Genomic DNA, 21413 nt, shown 5'->3' with positions numbered 1-21413 from the left:
TGTCAGTACCTAGAATGGTAAAACTTACATACGACACTGTCTGGGATACTAGAAGAGGTATCTTGTTACTACTAACTGCCCTTACCTGAAGTACCAAACAGGGTATTTTATTACAAAAGCCCTTGTCTAGGGTACCAGAAGGGGTATCTTTTTACTTAGAACTTACTTGGAGTACAAGAAGGTTGTTTTATTATTATAACATTTACCTGGGGTACCAGAAGGGGTGCTAGCATTGCTCAGGGACAGACTTCCAGACTTTGGACTTGAGTTGACCGAGCTATTCTGTGACTGTTAATGAAAAAAGGAAATGTTAATAAAGAGAATCAGAAATAAGACTGCAGCAGCCACATACTCCAATCCGGCTGTAGCAACCATATAACTAGTCACTTCTCATATTTCTAGGATATCTATTTGATAACAGTTAATGCAGATTGGTTAATATCTCTGAAATATTGACAGAATGTTTTAAATTAAAGAAATCAAGAATTATTCCTTGTCAACATGTGATTTATGTTTTTCAAATTGATCAACAAGATGTCATAATTAGCAATAAAATATTCAATGTTTCTATTGAAACACGAAAGTCTGTTATACACCAAGATAATTGGAAGCATATCTTATATGAGTTTCACATCAACAGCAGTGGAGAAGCTATCACAAAACACTGGATAGCAGGATAACTTCATCAGTAGTAGCTAGATTAAAAATGAATATAAAAAAGTTCTAACAATAGGAGGGACTGCCATAGAGGTATCAATAACGAAACAACAAGACAGATCACGAATGAACTATCACACACCTACACCAGAGGTTGTCTCTTAAATACGAGATGTAAAAACGGCAAAAAAGAACAAATATCATTTAAAGTACATGTCATCATGGTGTCTCCCAAAATAAAACTTAGCCTAATATCATATTCCTCACATTATGAGAATATCTATTGAATACTGCAGAGTGTCCATCCAATAACATTTCCATTATTTAAAACATGAAGAGTGCTGGTTCTGCTGTTTTTCTATTTCAAAACACAAAATTTTAAGTTTTCAAAGAATAAATTTGCAAAAAAATCCTTATTTCTACAATAATCATATAATGCACACTGTCCCTATATAATTACATGGGCATTCAGCTCCTTCCAGCCATTTTGTCTTGATAATTCAATTTCAGCAAACATCCGGTACACACTGTCAATTTGGAGTTTTATCATATCCCAGAATCCCTGGAGGTCCTCCACTTTTAGAAGTTTCCTATCTGCAGATGGCTCCTGTTGAACAAAAAAAAATTGAATTTAACAAAAAATTCACGGTTTGATCTTTAATTGTGATTATCACAGACTCTTTCAGTGTATTGCCAACAAAACAAAGTCCCTCAGTTCAAAACAATCAAATATCATTTACAAAACGAAATAATAAGTAGTGTATAATATTGGGCAAGTGACCAAATCTGAGACAGCAAAACCCTGTTGATGAGTTTATGAAGATATGGCCAGGACAAGGCGACATAAGAACCGTAGGAATGACAGAGTAAACTTCTACCTCTGTGTAATACCTGTATAACACCTTTCACTGGGAGAATACAATTTAGGAATTTATTTTGAATGACTTAAAGAAATTAAATAACTATTATGAAAATGTTCTAGCTTGATCACCTTTTTTTAATGATAAGAAAAGAACAAGGTTTACTGACTATCTTTATTTTGAATTGAGAAATCTGATCTCAATAATATCCTGTTTCAAATTAATACATGTAGGAATTCAGTGAATTAGTATACATTCACTATATGTTCACTACAACACACTTACTATGTGTTCACTACAAAGTTCCTGGAACTGTTTACATTTCTGGTCAACAAGCAGGTTAGCTTTCCCTATGGCTGCCCGGATCTTGCCTCTTACTGAAAATTGAACAGAGGAAAATTAGCATAGGGTTTACTTACATGAACAATGACATCTAAATTTGTAGCATCAATACAGGCGAAACAAATTCTGTTGAATTACAGATACCACTGAGAATTATCAAGTACAGGCTCCTGATAGATTGCAGTCTAATGATAGGATATCATTTAAAAAATACAATGATTAAATTTCAATCTGTCAAGAACACCCATCAGCCTGAGAAACAAATTAAAAAGGTTGACTTTACTTGTAGTACATAGGACAGGGATGTAAACCAGGTTATCAATTTTCTTATTCAAGGTTATTGACATCTAGGCGGAGGTGCTGGACCTCCTATACGACATTTAACTTTTCACCTAAGGATCATTTACATTTTTAAGATCTGTATCATAAAACCTATAGTGTTCATATTAACTTCACATAAGGAAAAGCTATCAGATTCAATGTTAAGTAGCATCATTTTTCATAAAATCACTTAGCTGTGTGAATCCTGTATATAAAATTACAGCTTGGAAAATCACAGATTTTATCACAACAGGATGAAACTGAAAGGTTAACTAGAGAGGTTGAAGTGCATTTTTCCTGGAAAAGATTTCAATGTGACATTTTGATGACAAAACAGTCACCTTCATCAGACATATGACCAGCGTGAAGCATACCAGCACTTAAGTACATAGTGTATGAGATTGTAACTTAACAATCAAATCTTCTACTTGTTGTTTTATAAGAACTTTTATTCTATTGAAAAATGATTTTACATTGTCCTGTAATGAAGCCTGTCCCTTGATTTCAAGTTGCAGGTTAAATGTTTTCCCCCTGGGTTTTCCCTGAGTCAGAGGTGATGTATCAGGCCCCTGATCTTCTCCAGGACTCTAAGCCAGAGGACATGTGTTTACCCCTTGGGTTTTCACCTGACTTTGAGTCAGAGGTGATGTATCAGGCCCCTGATCTTCTCCAGGACTCTAAGCCAGAGGACATGTGTTTTCCCCCTGGGTTTTCCCCTGAGTCAGAGGTGATGTATCAGGCCCCTGATCTTCTCCAGGACTCTAAGCCAGAGGACATGTGTTTGCCCCTTGGGTTTTCCCCTGAGTCAGAGGTGATGTATCAGGCCCCTGATCTTCTCCAGGACTCTAAGCCAGAGGACATGTGTTTACCCCTTGGGTTTTCACTTGACTTTGAGTCAGAGGTGATGTATCAGGCCCCTGATCTTCTCCAGGACTCTAAGCCAGAGGACATGTGTTTACCCCTTGGGTTTTCCCCTGAGTCAGAGGTGATGTATCAGGCCCCTGATCTTCTCCAGGACTCTAAGCCAGAGGACATGTGTTTACCCCTTGGGTTTTTCCCCTGAGTCAGAGGTGATGTATCAGGCCCCTGATCTTCTCCAGGACTCTAAGCCAGAGGACATGTGTTTACCCCTTGGGTTTTTCCCCTGAGTCAGAGGTGATGTATCAGGCCCCTGATCTTCTCCAGGACTCTAAGCCAGAGGACATGTGTTTACCCCTTGGGTTTTCACCTGACTTTGAGTCAGAGGTGATGTATCAGGCCCCTGATCTTCTCCAGGACTCTAAGCCAGAGGACATGTGTTTACCCCTTGGGTTTTCACCTGACTTTGAGTCAGAGGTGATGTATCAGGCCCCTGATCTTCTCCAGGACTCTAAGCCAGAGGACATGTGTTTACCCCTGGGACCTTTCCCTGACTTAAGATCAGAATTTCCAATGACTTTAAGTAAGCTGAGTTTATGTGGAAGTTTGTTTCTTTGATTTTCCTCTGGTGTCAAGTCATGAGTTTGGCCCCTGAACTTCTCCCTGACTTGAAGTAACACCCTGAGCTCCCCAACTCTATGTCAGAAGTAATATGTAAAAAGATAAGGCATTTAAAAAAGAGCTAACTTGTGTATAACATAACATTTAAGAGAAACACTCAAGTACTATATTATGGTAGAGTTATCTCCCATATTTGAACGAACCTCAAACATTGCTGTGATGTGAAGGTTTATCACATCGACAAACCACTATGTTCCGAGATACAAGTATGTATTTCTCAGCAATTTAAAGAAAAATTACCTTTGAATAGAGAACACTTCACAGATGTATACTGATAAGAATTTAAATCCTTGGGCTAGGAAGGACTAAGATACACATGCTTTTATCTCGATTTGTTACTTAATGCCTTTCCTTATTACAAAATGTATATTGAAAATTTATTCTTAAATTTCTGATAATCAAGTTATTATTTATATAAGCCAAACAATATCTTTTTGCTGCTGTTCCTTCTCTTGCTTTGAACTCTGATCTGGGTAAATGGACTCCCTGGGCTTATTACAGGATAACTATGATATTAGTCAGTATTTATAAGGTCTATACACCACTCATTACCTTCCTCTGGAACCTCATCACATTGCAGATCCACCTCCACATGTGCACAGTGGGATGAAAGACTGTTCTTTTCCAATTCTGTCAATCGCAGGAAATATGCCCCATCCTGTAAGTGAAAAAAAATTAAACAAATGTTGAAAAGTAGTAGCAATGCAGATCTACACTATAAGGAATGATACTCAATACTGTAACACACTCTACAGTATAAGGAATGATACTCAGCACTGTAACACACTCTACACTATAAGGAATGATACTCAGTACTGTAACCCACTCTACACTATAAGGAATGATACTCAGCACTGTAACCAACTCTACACTATAAGGAATGATACTCAGTACTGTAACACACTTTACAGTATAAGGAATGATACTCAATACTGTAACACACTCTACACTATAAGGAATGATACTCAGTACTATAACCAACTCTACACTATAAGGAATGATACTCAGCACTGTAACCCACTCAACAATATAAGGAATGATACTCAGTACTGTAACACACTCTACACTATAAGGAATGATACTCAGCACTGTAACCCACTCTACACTATAAGGAATGATACTCAGTACTGTAACCCACTCTACACTATAAGGAATGATACTCATACTGTAACACACTCTACACTATAAGGAATGATACTCAGCACTGTAACCCACTCTACACTATAAGGAATGATACTCAGTACTGTAACACACTTTACACTATAAGGAATGATACTCAATACTCTACACTATAAGTAACTCACACTGTAACACACTCTACACTATAAGGAATGATACTCAGTACTATAACCCACTCTACACTATAAGGAATGATACTCACACTGTAACCCACTCTACACTATAAGGAATGATACTCAGTACTGTAACCCACTCTACACTATAAGGAATGATACTCAGTACTGTAACCCACTCTACACTATAAGGAATGATACTCAGTACTGTAACACACTCTACACTATAAGGAATGATACTCAGTACTATAACCCACTCTACACTATAAGGAATGATACTCAGCACTATAACCCACTCTACACTATAAGGAATGATACTCAGCACTATAACCCACTCTACACTATAAGGAATGATACTCAGTACTATAACCCACTCTACACTATAAGGAATGATACTCAGTACTGTAACCCACTCTACACTATAAGGAATGATACTCAGTATGTACATATACTTCTGTATATGATTTTCAACTTCTAACAGTTGTGCTTTAAAAATGTATACCAGTTTTCAATTTGATTTAACCCATTTGTAGAAGTTTTCATCATTATTCCAAATTAATCAGTACTTAATAAATTCTGATTACAAAAAAAAAAAAAATTTGAAACATATTATGCTATCATCTTTATCAAGGAATAATATAGAGCTAACTGATCATTTCAATGTTGTAGAGGCCATACTGTATAACAACAGTCTATATTACCCTACTAACATATGGTCAGTCAATGCTTTGTTGCCACGGAAAATCAATAATAACCATCACAATAGAGTTTATTGGTACATGACAATGTATACACATGGCTGGAGATGTTGAATTCCATAGAGAAGAATTCCCTAGAGAGGAAGATGAAACAGGAAAAAGCTTTCTGTCAAAATTGATTATACTTGTTACAAACTATACGAATTCTCTACACATGTTGAGGATGCTTTTTATGCCTATCTTTTAATAATGGTCAGAAAATCAATCTATAAACCAAAAAAACGATCTGGAATGTTTAGTATGGATGTATATCATTGTAAAAATACCATCACTGTATAATTTCCTTACAGAATAAACATGTGTTGGTAATTATACACAAAAGCTTAATCATGTAGTCAAAAATCACATGAACTAATATCATTTTCAATTATCAGACATAGCTTTTGATGCAAATGTATTTCAAGTTACAATATATGTATTTGTTTAATATATACAGGCACAGACTTGTGTTTTGTTATTTTATTTATTCATCTGCAAAGAATTAATTTTTATTCTATATGTACATATATGTAAATACCAAAGGTGAGCTGGTGTAAAGGTTATATATCAGATCTAAACTTAAATGACTAAGTCCTGGCGTTTGTGCATTGTCTGATGAAGGTGTGTGAAAACTTCAACATAACAATACCTTTCCTGTTAAAGCCAACATATGTATAGGTATGAAATGGTCAGGTCAAATCACAATCGCAGAAAATCTACTTATGACTCAACCGAAACCTGAAAATTATGGCGATAAAGTATATATACCAGATGAGAATTACTCAAGGAAATTTTAGGTCCAACAATAGTATGTTTCATATTTTATGGTAACAGCACTTACTTGATGTCATATACACTTTTTGATGTGATTGATGAAATTCATCACAAATTTTTAATGATAGCTCACCAGAAACTCTTGAAATGAAAAAACTAATACTAAGTTTCATACACCTACACATACATCACAGTTGATAAAATGGAAATGATGTGAGGATCTTTTCTATAACATGATCAATTATTTTTCGGAATATAGAGAAAAACATGCTTTTTCATGGCATTCCTGATCACCCTGGCTCTTTACTAAAAGTTTCAATAATATGGTATGTCATCATTTCATTATCATGTGTTCATATGGCAATAATATGGACCAGGGGGTGTATATCACAAGGGTATTTGAGTGATGAAAAGTTTCACAATTGATACAACACTGGGATGCACATACTTGAGATTGACTAATGCAAACCCTGTAATTTGAAATTATCTGTAAACACCTGTATCCCAGAACAATGATCACAGTGAACAGAAGGTGTAACATAATATATATGGATAGTGTACTTGTGATTTTCAATTTATATTATAGGGATGGGTTTGTTGTTCTGTTTATAAAAAAACATGTTCAAAGCCAAGCAGAATGATAAAACAACACCCTAGTATATATCATATGGACATGTAATCTGTATGTACAATATACCTACAAAGTATTGGGAGTAAACAAGCATATTAAATCTGTTACACAAAGTCACACGAAAAATGTATACCATTCACATGCACTGCACACAGTCCCCAGATAATATCGTGCGACTTTATCTTACTGAATGTAGACCTGTAATCAACGCCCATTGCTCCCAAAGTGGGCCTCACACTAATTGAATGTACATTGCTGAAACCATTTGAACAATAAATACAGTGAATTCAAATTTTTTCCTGAAGAATACTTGAAAATTGGCTGAAGTGTCAGATCCCTGGTGCTAGAGTTAATTTCCCATACAACTATTTTTGGCTACACATCAAGAAATATAAGTGTGATTGAACTTTACAGTAAGGACTGAGTGGTTGAGCCCGGCTTCTATACATTGTGGTGTTTTGTAGGCGCTGGTCTGAATAATATCTACCTTGCAGGTAAACTAGTAGCTAGTACAATATGGTCGGTGCCAAATGTTCAGGGTCAAACAAATTATTTAAAAAATGGTTGTTTTAATTCCTTTTGTATTATATTACTTTTCCTGCTATCAGATCAGATTCTCTTGTTGTATGAGAATCAGTCCTTTTCAAACTTTTGTTTTATGTAAGGTGACAAATCCAGAAGAAAGGCTGAATATCAGAGTCGGAATGACTATTCTAAAATGTTTAATTATTCAATTTAGTTCAATATTTTACATATTACAAGGAGTTCCCAAACTTTTGAATGTTTGACAGAATTTATGAAGATCTAGGATTTGGCTGCTTGTGTATGATGTAGGTCTGTGGTATACATACAAGACTGATTCAGTTACATAGTTGACATATTTGACCTTATCTGTGAAATGTGTCTAGTAGATCAATGTACCTACAGATAACACAGGGCAGATCAGGCTTCTTGTTATCATGGCTCATGATCAGCCATGTCAGCTTTGAAACACAATATCAGTCAAAAAATGATATTTGTAGTTTGATTCATTTGGGTTGTTTTTTCTTTTTTTCTTTCAGTATGAACATTATATGTAGATTTTGAAATGCAAAATGGTAAGACAACAGTGCATGATTTTAAGCTTGCAAATGCATATAAATCAGTATTGCTTTCATTTCCAGTAATAAAAGTCAGATTAAGCCTTGTTAGATTTCTAATAAAATCGTAAACCTATTGAAATTTTGACGAAAGTAAGAATCTCATGCACTGACTGTACTGATATAAATAAAATAAAACTGTGTTTGTCTTCATGTTAGCTGATGAAAAGGATTTATTTTAGTTACATTTTTCTGAGCATGAAGATGACTAGAAGCCCCTGATAAGTTACTAGTGTTGACAGGTCTGTGATCTCCTATATTGGCCAGCTAGCTGATATAGAAGACTATCTAATACCAAATTTTATGTCATTGACCATCAATATATATTCATAGAAGGACATTTAACACAGACTTCCATACAACAACGCCAACCAATGAACTGATCACCTTCTGTATAGGAGGTAAATTAATTATATATGTACCATGAAAATAGTCTACTGTAACAAAGTTGCTGACCTGTACATACCAGGGGTATTCTGACCTAAATAGCAGAGACATAACAATATAATAATGATTTGAGAGTGATAAATCATTCACAGGCCCTGAATCATTGATGTTATAAACACATCTATAAGGAGGCTTTCTCCTCTTGTCACTGAAAGTAAATCAGCTACACCCACAAGGGAATTACGTATATAGATGTACACACCGGTAGGATACTAAATTATATATTGGTAATTGTGATATATAATAATGTATTTTAGTTATCATTGCTAACATTAATATGCTGATGTATACATTGATTAAGAAAGATACCATCTCTACCTAGAGCTGCATATACCATTATCACGCTAAAGTTAAAAGCGAACTGTTTTTTATGACTCATCATTCTTGGAAAACTAGCCCATATATTTTTTAACTGATACATTGATTGCGAAAAATTTGGCCAATGGCCTCATTTATTTGCGTATCCTTGTGCATTTGAATTGAATCTAAAGCAATTACTCAGCTCAAATGAACTCCTATGGCTATCAAGATGAGAAATTAATTCAATTTGGAAGAGAAAAAAATTTTGATTTTGAAACAATCCAATAACATGGAGCACTGATTTAGAGTTGATCTGCTATTCCTGGCCATGGTTTATGTAATGAACGGAAGCCAGGAAATCACATTTGTCTGATGTCACATTTTTTTCTAAAACTACTGGGCTGTTAGATTCAACCTAAAAAAATCAGCAATAACTGACAGAGAAAGAGACCAAAAGCAAAACACAATGTTTTACCTAAGGCAGGATCCCTTCAATCTGTATGTGATGGACACAGACAGGGCAAAGTCTATAAATAATGCTCTCAGTCTCTTCATGACACAGGTATAACAGTCTCAAATTTTTAGTGAGCTTTAAATAACTCTATAAATAATGAAGATAGTCATACAATGATACTGGATCCTACAGCAGCTGACCTAGTTTGGGAACTGATTTTCATATGACCTACTTACAGAAGTCTGGCATGATATGTCCCATACATGTGTGTTGTCATGTGAGCCTTACCAGTTTGGGGTCTCCAGTTGGATAATTCTCATTTGATAAACCATGTCCATTTTCCATTCCATTGCAATCCCCGTTTGACACCCCATTACACAAATCCTCTCCGTTAGGTAGGTCACCATGGCTACCAAGTGATGATGTCACAGACAGAGGTTGTGGTGAAATTAATCCAAATTCATATCCACGCTCACTACTAGTCCTTCGCCCATCAGGGGAAGTAACTTTTGTCACAGGCATTGTGTCAGGCGACAGCAAGTCTGACCGTGACGAGGACACGCTAGAATATGGGGACCGTTTCTCAATGTCGCGGTAGGATGAGTATTGACTGTATTTACCGTATCCACTCACTGCACAACTCAGTTTTAAATATGAAGGTGATTTAGTACACTCCTGTAAGGGGAGATCACCACTGTCTGCAAGCTTCGGCATGCTGCTGATGTTAAGTCCATTGTCGTGTGTTGGCTCGCTCTGTGTGCGCCGTCCCGACTTTACTGCAGGAATTGCTGGCGTGCTGGCTGCTAGCGGACTTAGGGGTCTTTCTGAGGTCAAGGTCAAGAGATTATCTCCATGGTGTCCTATGTGGCCATCGACTGCATCAGTCGTACTAAGTGATGGTTCACTCACTAAAATGAAATGAAAAAAATATTAAATATTGACTTCACAAGTCCAGGTGGGAGAAATAAGCAAAGATGAAGATAACTGTAAACCAGATCATGGAATGAAGCACTCTTGTCATGCAATGTGCTCACAAACTGAGTATAAACCCACTAAGTCTATTCAACATCAGGAGCCAAGATTTTGGTTAGTAGCAGTCTGTAAGACATACTAGCTCACTATGCCAAATATTTCAGATAACTGTAACTTGAAGGAGAAAAATATGTATCTAACCCTACAGTGAGAAATATCAGAAAATCCAAGACATAAAATTTGATTCAGCCAAGACTAACTATCAACACATAAGTCTCACACTAAGTATACACTGTGTTTATCATAACAGTACTTTATCTGATTTTTTGTCACGACATCCAGTATTGAAACACAAATAAGATTGTCAGCAGAATGAATAATTAAAGTGGCTGCTGATGGAGGTTAATCTCCTTATCATGTTTAATGCTTCATGGTGCAGGTGGCTTCAGTTTTGCTTTCCAAGGCTGTTTTATTTCAGAAGTAACTTGTAGGAATACCTTAACATGTACTTATCTTCCTTGACAACATCTGATGTTGTACTTTTTCAAACAACTTATTACATCAAACAGCTTTAATATCTGGATACATATTTATGCACTATTTTATATTTTTTAACTGTTAAGGTTTTACAGGGTTATATAATTTATACAGCATCAAAAGAAGAGTTCCACTTCTTGGCAGTCTTTTTTTTTTTTTAGTTAATTCTTTCTTTTCATCCTCGAAATTTCAGAGGTTACAGTACAATCACTCACAACCTCTCCACACTTCCTTCTATGATTTGATCAAGACCAATTTTATTTCTGTCATTCTTGATAATGCTGTGTGTTTACAATACAGGGGTACATTTTTGTTATTAAAGACAAGGGATAGCTGTACAGATTTTGTTTATGTTTTCTGATCTGTAGCACCTATAGTGCCAACTATAATATATCCTGAAATGTAATATGTAAGTATTCCCTGATTGGGACTTACATTATTATTGTGTTTTTCTATAGAGATCACTAAAGTTTCAGTTGATCAAATTGCTACCAGCATTATTCCAATACATAGTTAACTTTGATCTGGGATGTTACATAATAAATCAAGATGAGAAGATAGTTGTATAGAGCTATTGAACCATTGATTACACCAGGTGAAGAAACTGGTAATTGTCAGTAAGTGGAGACAATGAGGATGAATTATGAGATGATATTAGGGCTGCAGTAAGTAATGAAGTAACAATGAGAGACACCCTGGCACCAGATCTTGTTTGATCCCAACAATTAACATAACCTGACTTATTTTATCACAACTCTAAAATCATGTAGAGTATGGCATATGTTAGATTTTATGTGTGTGGTGTTCTATCACACCTAGCCATCATCTGTTTGATTCATAAAAAACTGAAAGATCAAACAGATCAAATTCCAACAGGCAAACAGGAATCTGTGCTAATAACTATTGTGAAATACTGCTGATTAATTGATTTACAGATAGAATCACTAATACCTAGGACAGTACTTCTAACAGGTTTAGCTGGTTGCTTCAGGAGACATCCTTGACCAAAATAAAATCAACCCTCCCCATTCAACTTGGATCCACCTCACCCAACCCATCATGTCTGTTTCTCATCAGATACACCTCTTTTTAGCACATGTAAACATCATCCTATCATCTGTATATGTATCAGTCTAAAGTAAAAATATACAAACATACAACAATAATAGACTGACCATCACCCCACAAGTCACGAGTTGGCAGTAGTACAACAGTCCGTCATCATTATAGAGGCTGGATTCCTCCAACAAGCCTAAACATACACAGACCATATAATTAAATTATGAACCAGCATTATTTCTAGGAAGTTTTGCCAACTTTATAATCTCTCCCTTCTCTGTTGATATGATCCCTGTTTCACTCCTAAATGACAGCGGGGTAGTCTGATTTCACAACATGACCTTGAAAATTTGACCTTTTTAATTATAGAAACTGCTTGATGTAGTCAAATCAGAAACAAGAATACTTCTTTGAAAAATTATTTCAATTAGACTTTTTTATGAGATGGTTTAAATTGGAGTATTCTTGAGGAAGAACATACATTAACTGGTATTGAACATAACAGCATTGACCTATATAGCTTGGCTGCAGCTTATGTTTCCCATTATATGTCAGCAAACAACATCAACATCAAACATGACATTTTGATATAGAGCCAGGAATGGAAAAACTCTTGAATGTATGTCACAGCATCAACCATTCCTTCTTACCTTGCGAAGTACATTGTGCTTTTTAATACACCAAAGAGCTGTAAGTTATGTCCCTTTTTACCTATTGCTTCTGTCTAAATAACTTTAATTGCTTGCTCAGAATATTGATGGACAAAGTAAATGAAGACTACAAATGTCACTGCTGGTCAATAAATCTTTCCACAATAACAAATAAGGAAAATACTTTCTTAAAAAGTTTGTTTGCTTATTGCCTAATGTGAACAACCAGGGTCATTTGAAATGACATCTCCTTGTAATATCTGCAGGAGCTACCTCATTTGATATCACAATAGGACAGTCATCTGTCACATAATGTAGTGTTGCTTGGCCTCTCCACAATATGTCTGCTGTTGATCAGGTCAGAGAATTTAATCTTCAGGCATGTTGACACTATGGGATCCATACAAACACGGTACTTAGTCCCATTAATAAAAGATGTTGGGCCCTAAAAATTTCAATGAGCACCACAGGAAAATGAAGAGTCCAGGACTCAAATAAAACAAGTTTGACATTTTTCATATGTATGATAACTTAACATCCATCTTTACCTCTGCATCAATGGTGTAGGGAGGATGTAATCGAGAATAAGAGAAATGATGGACATTTAAAAGGATCACAAATCATCAATTTCAGTTTTTTTTTCATTGAATTTCCCTTAGATTTATGATCCATACTTCACTTAACAAGGGAAAACTACATAGCTTAGTGATAAATAGACCTGTTACAACTATACAAAATGTTAGTACGGCTTATTACAAATAATAAATTATCTACTAAAACAAGGCTTGCACAAAACCTTAACTGAAAACCAATGCCTTAATATGAACCAGTGACAAGTTATCTGTGATCTATTTATAGTGTAAAGATTTTTAACTCGTTGGCATGCTGGTTAGATGGACAGTTAACATGAATGGATACATAATATACCAGAAAAATATCAATATGTAATATTTATCATGACCAGTGAGTCTATTTTAGCATCAATGGATGAAGTTTACCAAATGTATATATATATATATATTGGTGAATCATCTTGTGAGATTTCTGCCACTTACTGTCGTACGCTACAGGGTGAATCATCTACAGCTAATCCTATAATCAATTTCCTGAAAACACACCTTGTAATGAAGCAAACAAACACCCACAGTATCATAATATACACATGCAGTCTAAGCATTATGTGGGGATTACACAAGGAATCTCGTCCATCTAGTAGTACAGTAAAAATGAAAGTTATATAGTCATTATTAGATATTTCTTGGCAAAGAGAAAGTCATGCTCACCAACAACCTCAAAATGTAATAGACGAATCTACAGATATTTCAATTAAATATATATGTAGATAGTGAGATAATGATATATCTAACAATCAGAGTAATCCTGTACACCTATAGGTATTTGTCTGAGCTAATTTCTACTATATTAAGAAAATGTACTAGGTATGTTCTTCACGAAACTTCCCTATAGGATAAATACTTCCGAGTGATATGCTACATTTATAGACCTGTTCATAGACAAAACAGTAAAAAGTGACTGTCTGCCTTTTTTACCCTGACTGTGTTTACAATACTGTCTTATAAAATTTTACAAAAAACTTACCATACTTACTGGTACATAATTTGTACCGGTATATTTCCAGCCAACAGCTCCACATGAGTGCTGGTTCAAATCTAGCAAGGCTTAGAACCACATGTGGTGCTGTACTGTCACACCACAACTATAGTTTACAACAAATACACATGGTAATCACCTTGCTACAGAATGTTATTTTACTGATGGTTTAAGTCTGGAGCATAATTCTCTCTCCTACAGTTTCCATCCTGTATTCACTGTGAAAGCTCATGATGACATAATTAACATTTAAATAGCATGTCTTTGACACTTTTTTCTATCCAAATGCTCCAGTAATGAATACCACACTTGAACCTGTCAAGGTTTTAGTCCACACCAGCATTTAAATTTTCATCACAAAATATCTGTTTTAAAGACATCTCATTAAACATTTAAGACTATGCACACATGTACCTACACATGTGTCAATTACAAATGTACCTAGCTACACACAATGGACAAGTGTACTGGCACTCCATACAAATGTGTACAGTACCATGGTCCAAAGAAACACATATGATGTGTGCTCATTATGATCAGTTGTGTGTGGATCCTGAGAATAAATTCATGGATTCCTCTACCAGATGGAAAAATGGTCATGACAGTTACATCACACTGACACACCAGACACCAGCCACACTTGTGTTGGGTATTATAACCGTCAGAGCAGTATATCTCACACAGCTTTGTAACTTGGGGGTCCTCACACTTATCTTAGGACCCCCAATATAGTTCCTTTATAGTCCCCTTACAACCCATCCACCAGTAGCTCTAGAGCTGGGGAAACCTGCTGCATGTAGACTCCTAGCTCTGCTCGGAGACAAGTTGTGTGGCTGGTTTCTCAGTACACACTACCAGATTCCACTTGTAAATCCATCACCAGACAATTCATGTGCTCTGACGATTTTTTCTCTCATTTTAATCAATAGTGTGCAGTATTTTTTCCCTGGTGACCTAATACAGTGAGTACATCGCAATATCAACATTGATCTGACCATCATTTTTTTCCATCCATTGGGAATTATCTCATCCCCTGAGGAGAGTAATGTCCCCTTATTTAGAATCAGCTGAGAACTTAGGGAGTTGACCAATCTAAGAAAAAATGAGTATAGTCGCTTCAGTCCAATGCAGCATGACAATGGATTACATCCACCGATAAACCTTGCCCTGAGCATAGTCCCAATTGTCAATTTTTCCGAAGAATAATCTCCCCTTTTGCTACACTATCCAAAGTTCCAGAATATATGGATTATCACCTGTTAGGTTGCATAGCTATAGGCCAACACAATACAGACTGAGCTATCACAGCCCCTTAAAAACTGATGGATGGACTGAAATTTTGACATATAAGACTTAGATTGCTGGATCAAATTTCTTTGTGTCCTGAAAAAGTGTACTTAAGAAATCAAATCAGTTTGATTTACGAGCTAATGATACAAAATCATTACATAAAAGCTATTATGGGTTCAAATGAACTAGGTAATTCAGGTACAGGATTGCAAATACAAAAGATCCAAATAAAGCATTAGTGCATTGATAAAATATGTTCTTCATCTTCTCAATATATTAATGTGATTCTCTACGATTAATCTGAATTACCACAAAGTAAGATTACCTCCCTTGGTGTCTGTTCAATATGGAAATAGTTACTGTAACCAAACCTGTATGTAGACAAACACTGGACTCAATACACAACCAGCCATACATCAATACCAGTACTGGTCAACAGGGGCAAACCTTCACAAGTGTTATTGTAAGTAATTGTGACATGTTTACACAGGTTAAATGAGGGTCTCTTGAGAGATCAATCCATCACACATACAAGCACAGCCATATAACCATACTTCTACTTGAATGTATTAAGGTCTAAACTTGTTTTTCTTCAAAACAAACCTGGAGAAAACTTTCAATATCACAACTTACTGTATAAAGTTTCCATTTCTTTAGTTTACAGAAAACTACAGAGTATTCATAATGGACTTGAACATTTTTTGGGCTGTTTTAGAGATCTATCATGGTGACATATAACATCTGGAACAAGAACAGACTTTGTTTTCAGAGACTGGACAAATGAAAAAAGTACAGTAAAGTCTTAGGCTTCAGTTGGTGTGTAAAACATATACTGAGAAAAAGACTTGATGTCAGCGAGGCAGTGATTCTGTTTGCCTAAATCCCCAGGCTATGATATGAATAATCACGAATACATCTTCAAGCATCATCAGGATTTTGATTTCAGATTTTTATATAAAACTGATTGATAAAATAGAAATCTTTCTATCTAACACTGATTGATGAAAGAACAAATATTTAAGACAACTCACACAAAATCCATTAATGCAGACACCTTTGGAGCTTAACCTCACACCACATAAGTAGGAGGTTGCTGAAGGAGCTTGCAAATCAACATTTGGTGCATGCCAAGACAGATAATATGAGATATATTGTATTGACCCCAAATTCCTGTGAATTACCACTGTGAAACAAGTATATGCACTTTCGCAAATGAGATTGGTCCTCTGATAAAATCGTAATTAACGTGGCCAATCAACTACCAATTTGATGCTTTGCCAGGGCATCTGAAGCAGTTATTGTCTGTCGCTATTACAATAGTGCCACCGTGGCCATCAAAGGAAGTTGGGTGGCGACTATGGACATCAAAAGATGTGGCTTTCTAGTTAACAGGGTGGCGGCTATGGACATCAAAAATGTGGCTTTCTAGTTAACAGGGTAAGTTTTTACATTCACATCATTACACTGGTTCTTTTTTTCCATTTAGAAGCCCAGCACTGATAAAAATAATCTTCACAAGTTAAGGTATCAACTATTTCATTCACTTGGAATGATGAAATATATCTCCAAAGTAAGTCTTCCTAATTAAGTTATTTCAATGTAGCAAAACAATTATTATAGAAATTGTCCATGCAATTTGATAAGCCCTTGATTAATAAAACTCCAGTCACCAATTTATTGCTCTCTGAAATATCTAAAATCGAATGAAGTAATTGATCTGAAATGTAGAAGAAAGGGCAACACCTCCATTGGGATCTCCTCATTAATTTGTATTTAAACATGCTGTTCCTGTCCTTTCATTTACTTTGGACTCCTGTGACCTCTATGTGTGTCATGCATGATCAGTATTAAACAGCACAGGAATTCAATTGGTGTTGTCTTCAGACCTTTTTGAGAAGGTATTTCAAACTTTTTTTGTAAATTCAGATGCTAAAACCTGGTGGGATTTCTTTAATTGATTTTCATACCATATACAATAGTAACAACTTCAACATTTCCCAGTGACTTACTGATTTTCTTATACACCAGTACATTACTGAATGATAAAATCCATGATTCTGCCATTCTATGAGCACAAATCAGTAGAGACATTTCATAAACATATTTTCACCTATCAATTTTTAATTTTGTTCTACAACCAAGGCAAATATGGGATGTGTATGAAAATACACAACATGAAATTGTAAAGACCTTGGTTTATATAATTAGGGGGAAATGAATCCTAACCACATTTCCTGGTCTTTGCTTATGAAAAATTACCTAATATTTTGCTCACTTGACTGACATAATAACAATCTGCTACGTAATATGTAATACCGCAGGTATCTGTCTACATAGCACACATATTAGCTAGAGAACAAATTACTCCCAGCTCATGACTTCGTCATCATAGCTATATATCAAAACTTAGAATGTACTACAAAAAATGCATGAAATTAAATACTTTGATCTGAAAGCTCATTGTTATATATTGAATTTTAAAACTACTTTACAGATGATATGTTTCATCAGAGTGCAGACCTCTACACAACACAATGAGACAATTTTCTTACAGACTTTTTGAACACAATACTTTTGTTGTCTCACTTTTCATGACCCAAATTTAAGCCTATTTACAAAATCCTCTTATACAATTGTCCACATAATCATTAATAATAAACAAAGTTTTAGAAAACACAGCTGATTATTATAGTTTTGGAAGTGCATTGAATGTTCAAAGACAAAAATATTAATATGGACTCCTGCATCAACACAGTTCAGAGTAAACTTTCATCAATATCTTTCAACAGATCATGTTTGGGTCAATTACAGTACAAAAATTAATTGAATATGGAAAAAATAAAACATAAGCAGGGGAGGGGGGGGGAATATTATAATCATAATTACTTCTAAAATTTAATGTTTTAATGAAACTCAAACTGATAGGCCTTTAGTAATTACAAGAGATATCAAACCAGATTTAATATAAAACAAGATTTTTGTTTTTACCCATATTTCCACGTAACAAGAAAATTATCACAAAACATAATCTGTGAGAAGGCAAACACAAAATATATTTATTATCTACATTAGGTACCATATGTGATGGCTGACAATCCCTAACAAAAAAATTCCCCACCTCCCACAAAGTCTACATTCCAGCATTGACCCTGTAACTCACACTGACAGCCACCATATACTGCTCCAGTTCCTGTACTCTGTGTTACAGAACTATACAGCTGGTCCTATACAACTTACAAACATGAGTGGCACATATCTTTATTTTAATGAAACTGAAATAAATCTGACCTTTCCAAAACAATGTACTGACTCCTTTACAAACACATTGGTCTCTGATTACATTTTGGAAACAAAGACAAAGCTTAAAACAACATTCTAATTACTTTGAATCTTTGAATTAATTTGATATCATTTAATTTTATCAAAATTTACAAAACAGTTTGAAAATAGTTTGATTCAAAGTGTATATGATAATATTTTGTACACAAGGATTGGATGAACAACTTAATGTTAAATATTGTTTAAACATTAACTAATAAACTACTGCGAAAACTATAATTTCTCATAATTAGTACATGTGATGTTTCCCACTTAACATACTGGTAATAGCAGGACATTGTAATTCACTGGAATACTGACCTGTCACTCTAAATATGAGCTTAAATGTATATCATCTCCTTGTTCCTTGTGTAGTATCTTAAACACAATACACTGTATAAACCTGCCTTATAAGAATGCAGACTGATTGTAAGAGTGGCTACAATCCTGACACCCCCTCATCACCCTGCCTGTGTTGATACAACCTCATCAGCTGGTCAAACCACTAGTACTGCAGCTGCAAAAACATTTTTAGCAGGAGCTACACATCTGAGGAAGATGATGAGATGGGCAGACAGAGGGTAGAGTGCAGTCTTATGAGTGAGCATCAGTGGCATGGAAGGTGGTTACAGACTGAAACAGTCGGGAGATGATGTTGGTCAAGAATGGCCAACAGAGACTTATGTTGGTCAAGGATTTCTAGCAGACTAATGGAGCATAGTTTGGCATTGCTGGAGGAGATTAACGGAGGATTGCTGGACGTTGCTGGAGGATATTAATGGAGGATTGCTGGACATTGTTGGGGGAGATTAATGGAGGATTGCTGGAAATTGCTGGAGGATATTAATGGCGGATTGCTGGACATTGCTGGAGGATATTAATGGAGGATTGCTGGACATTGCTGGATCAGACTAATGGAGGATTGCTGGACGTTCTTTCGGAGTTAAACGGAGGATTGCTGGACATTTCTGGATCAGACTAATGGAGCATCCCATGAGATTCTGGTGGAGTTTTATGGAGAATTGCTGGACTTTACTGACATTACATTGCCAGATGGTACAATGTCTATATGAAACATAAAGCACATTGACAGATATGTTAATAAGGAAAACAAATAATGGACAGTATTTATGTTTATAGGTATGAAACTTAAATTGACAGCTGTGCATAGCCCTCACAGTGAACTCTGTGACATGTAACAGGAAAAAGTCACAAACAGTTTAGTATGATTCATATCATTTCAAACAGCTTGCATATCAAAACCATATGGATTGAAATCTAAATATCTACACAGCCAGGACCATTAGTCATACCGGTATATAAACAAACTTTCTTTAAAGTTATTGAATAATTCAACTTGGCTGTTTAAAGATTCGTCATAGATATCACTAATCTTATATGGGCTAGTAAAGTGTATAACTAATTCACTGTTAGTTTTTCTAAATCAACAGGGAAGTTTTCATGTGTGTCAGATAATATTGCAGTATTGTATCAATCAGCAAGATGTATATTAACATTATGATACTAAAGTTATACTTAATGATTTCTAGCAAACATTTCAGTAAAGCTTTGATTAAATAAGCCTTATTATATTGACACATACACAAAGGATTCCCTGCTCTATAAATAAAGACATTAACATAATGCCCCCTGAAAATTTCATATTTCACCAAAGTATGGGTTTATCCTGCTCAAGTCAATTACCTGAAGACATTTAGTAAAGTAGTAATAGTATTACATATACAGAACAGCAATTTAACCTCTCTGAGGTTGTTCAATGATCCTGGGCATGGTTATTAATGGAATCAGGCTCAATTTCCATGCTTACAACCATCACAATAGGTTACATCACAATAGGTTACATTTATCACTACTAAATTGGCAAAAATATAGTCATGATTTCATCTCTTAGCCTCCCTAATCAAAGTCTTAACTTAAAAATTCATCCCATAGTCCCCTCTTATCAAATTCTGAACTAAACTAAAACAGTCTGCTTGAGAGACATTTTAACACATCATGACAATGAATCAGAACTACATTAATACATGTACCATGTTCATCATTTTTATACTCACAGACCCAATAGAAGCATTTGGGTCTTTTGAATAGTATTGAGAAGTTGTTTGAACAGAAAATGCCAGGCAGAAGGACAAACACTGCACAACAGTAAAAGCCTCTCAATTCAGTGTCATTTGGTCTGGTGAGCTAATAATGACAAGTGATATAAGAGTATCAAGCTGAAGACAGAAGGTCTGACCCTGCAGCTCAAAGTACTAGTGACTTACACTTCACTTCAGCATACATGTATCTGAGTATACAAAGGTCTGGTCCATACAAATAATGGATTGACAAACTAATTACCCCAGGCACATATCTTGCTGGTGTCTTCATTTCTCAGGTGGTACTGTATAATGAGCTAACCTGGACACATGTCTTGCTGGTATCATCACTTCTCAGGTGATGCTGTATATAGAGCTAAGCGG

General features: G+C 35.4%; 1 protein-coding gene across 2 annotated transcripts in view; it reads right to left on the bottom strand.

Annotated features, from left to right (window-relative positions):
* LOC132548278 (uncharacterized) overlaps positions 1 to 21413 on the bottom strand; it is a 43517-nt gene that overhangs the window by 6277 nt on the left and 15827 nt on the right. For both annotated transcript variants that reach the window (XM_060212130.1, XM_060212131.1), the window contains exons 3-7: positions 9782 to 10401; positions 4272 to 4377; positions 1803 to 1894; positions 1118 to 1264; positions 207 to 288 (exon numbers count right to left, since the gene is read on the bottom strand). In XM_060212130.1, the coding sequence (XP_060068113.1) occupies positions 207 to 288; positions 1118 to 1264; positions 1803 to 1894; positions 4272 to 4377; positions 9782 to 10401 (1047 nt within the window). The remainder of the gene's footprint in view (positions 1 to 206; positions 289 to 1117; positions 1265 to 1802; positions 1895 to 4271; positions 4378 to 9781; positions 10402 to 21413) is intronic.

This window comes from Ylistrum balloti, unplaced genomic scaffold (genome assembly GCF_031769215.1).
Source record: "Ylistrum balloti isolate Yb309-2 unplaced genomic scaffold, AGI_CSIRO_Ybal_v1 Utg370006, whole genome shotgun sequence".
NCBI lineage: Eukaryota > Metazoa > Mollusca > Bivalvia > Pectinida > Pectinidae > Ylistrum > Ylistrum balloti.
Note: the sequence above shows the minus strand (reverse complement) of the source record. Positions and strands in the feature narration are given on the sequence as shown.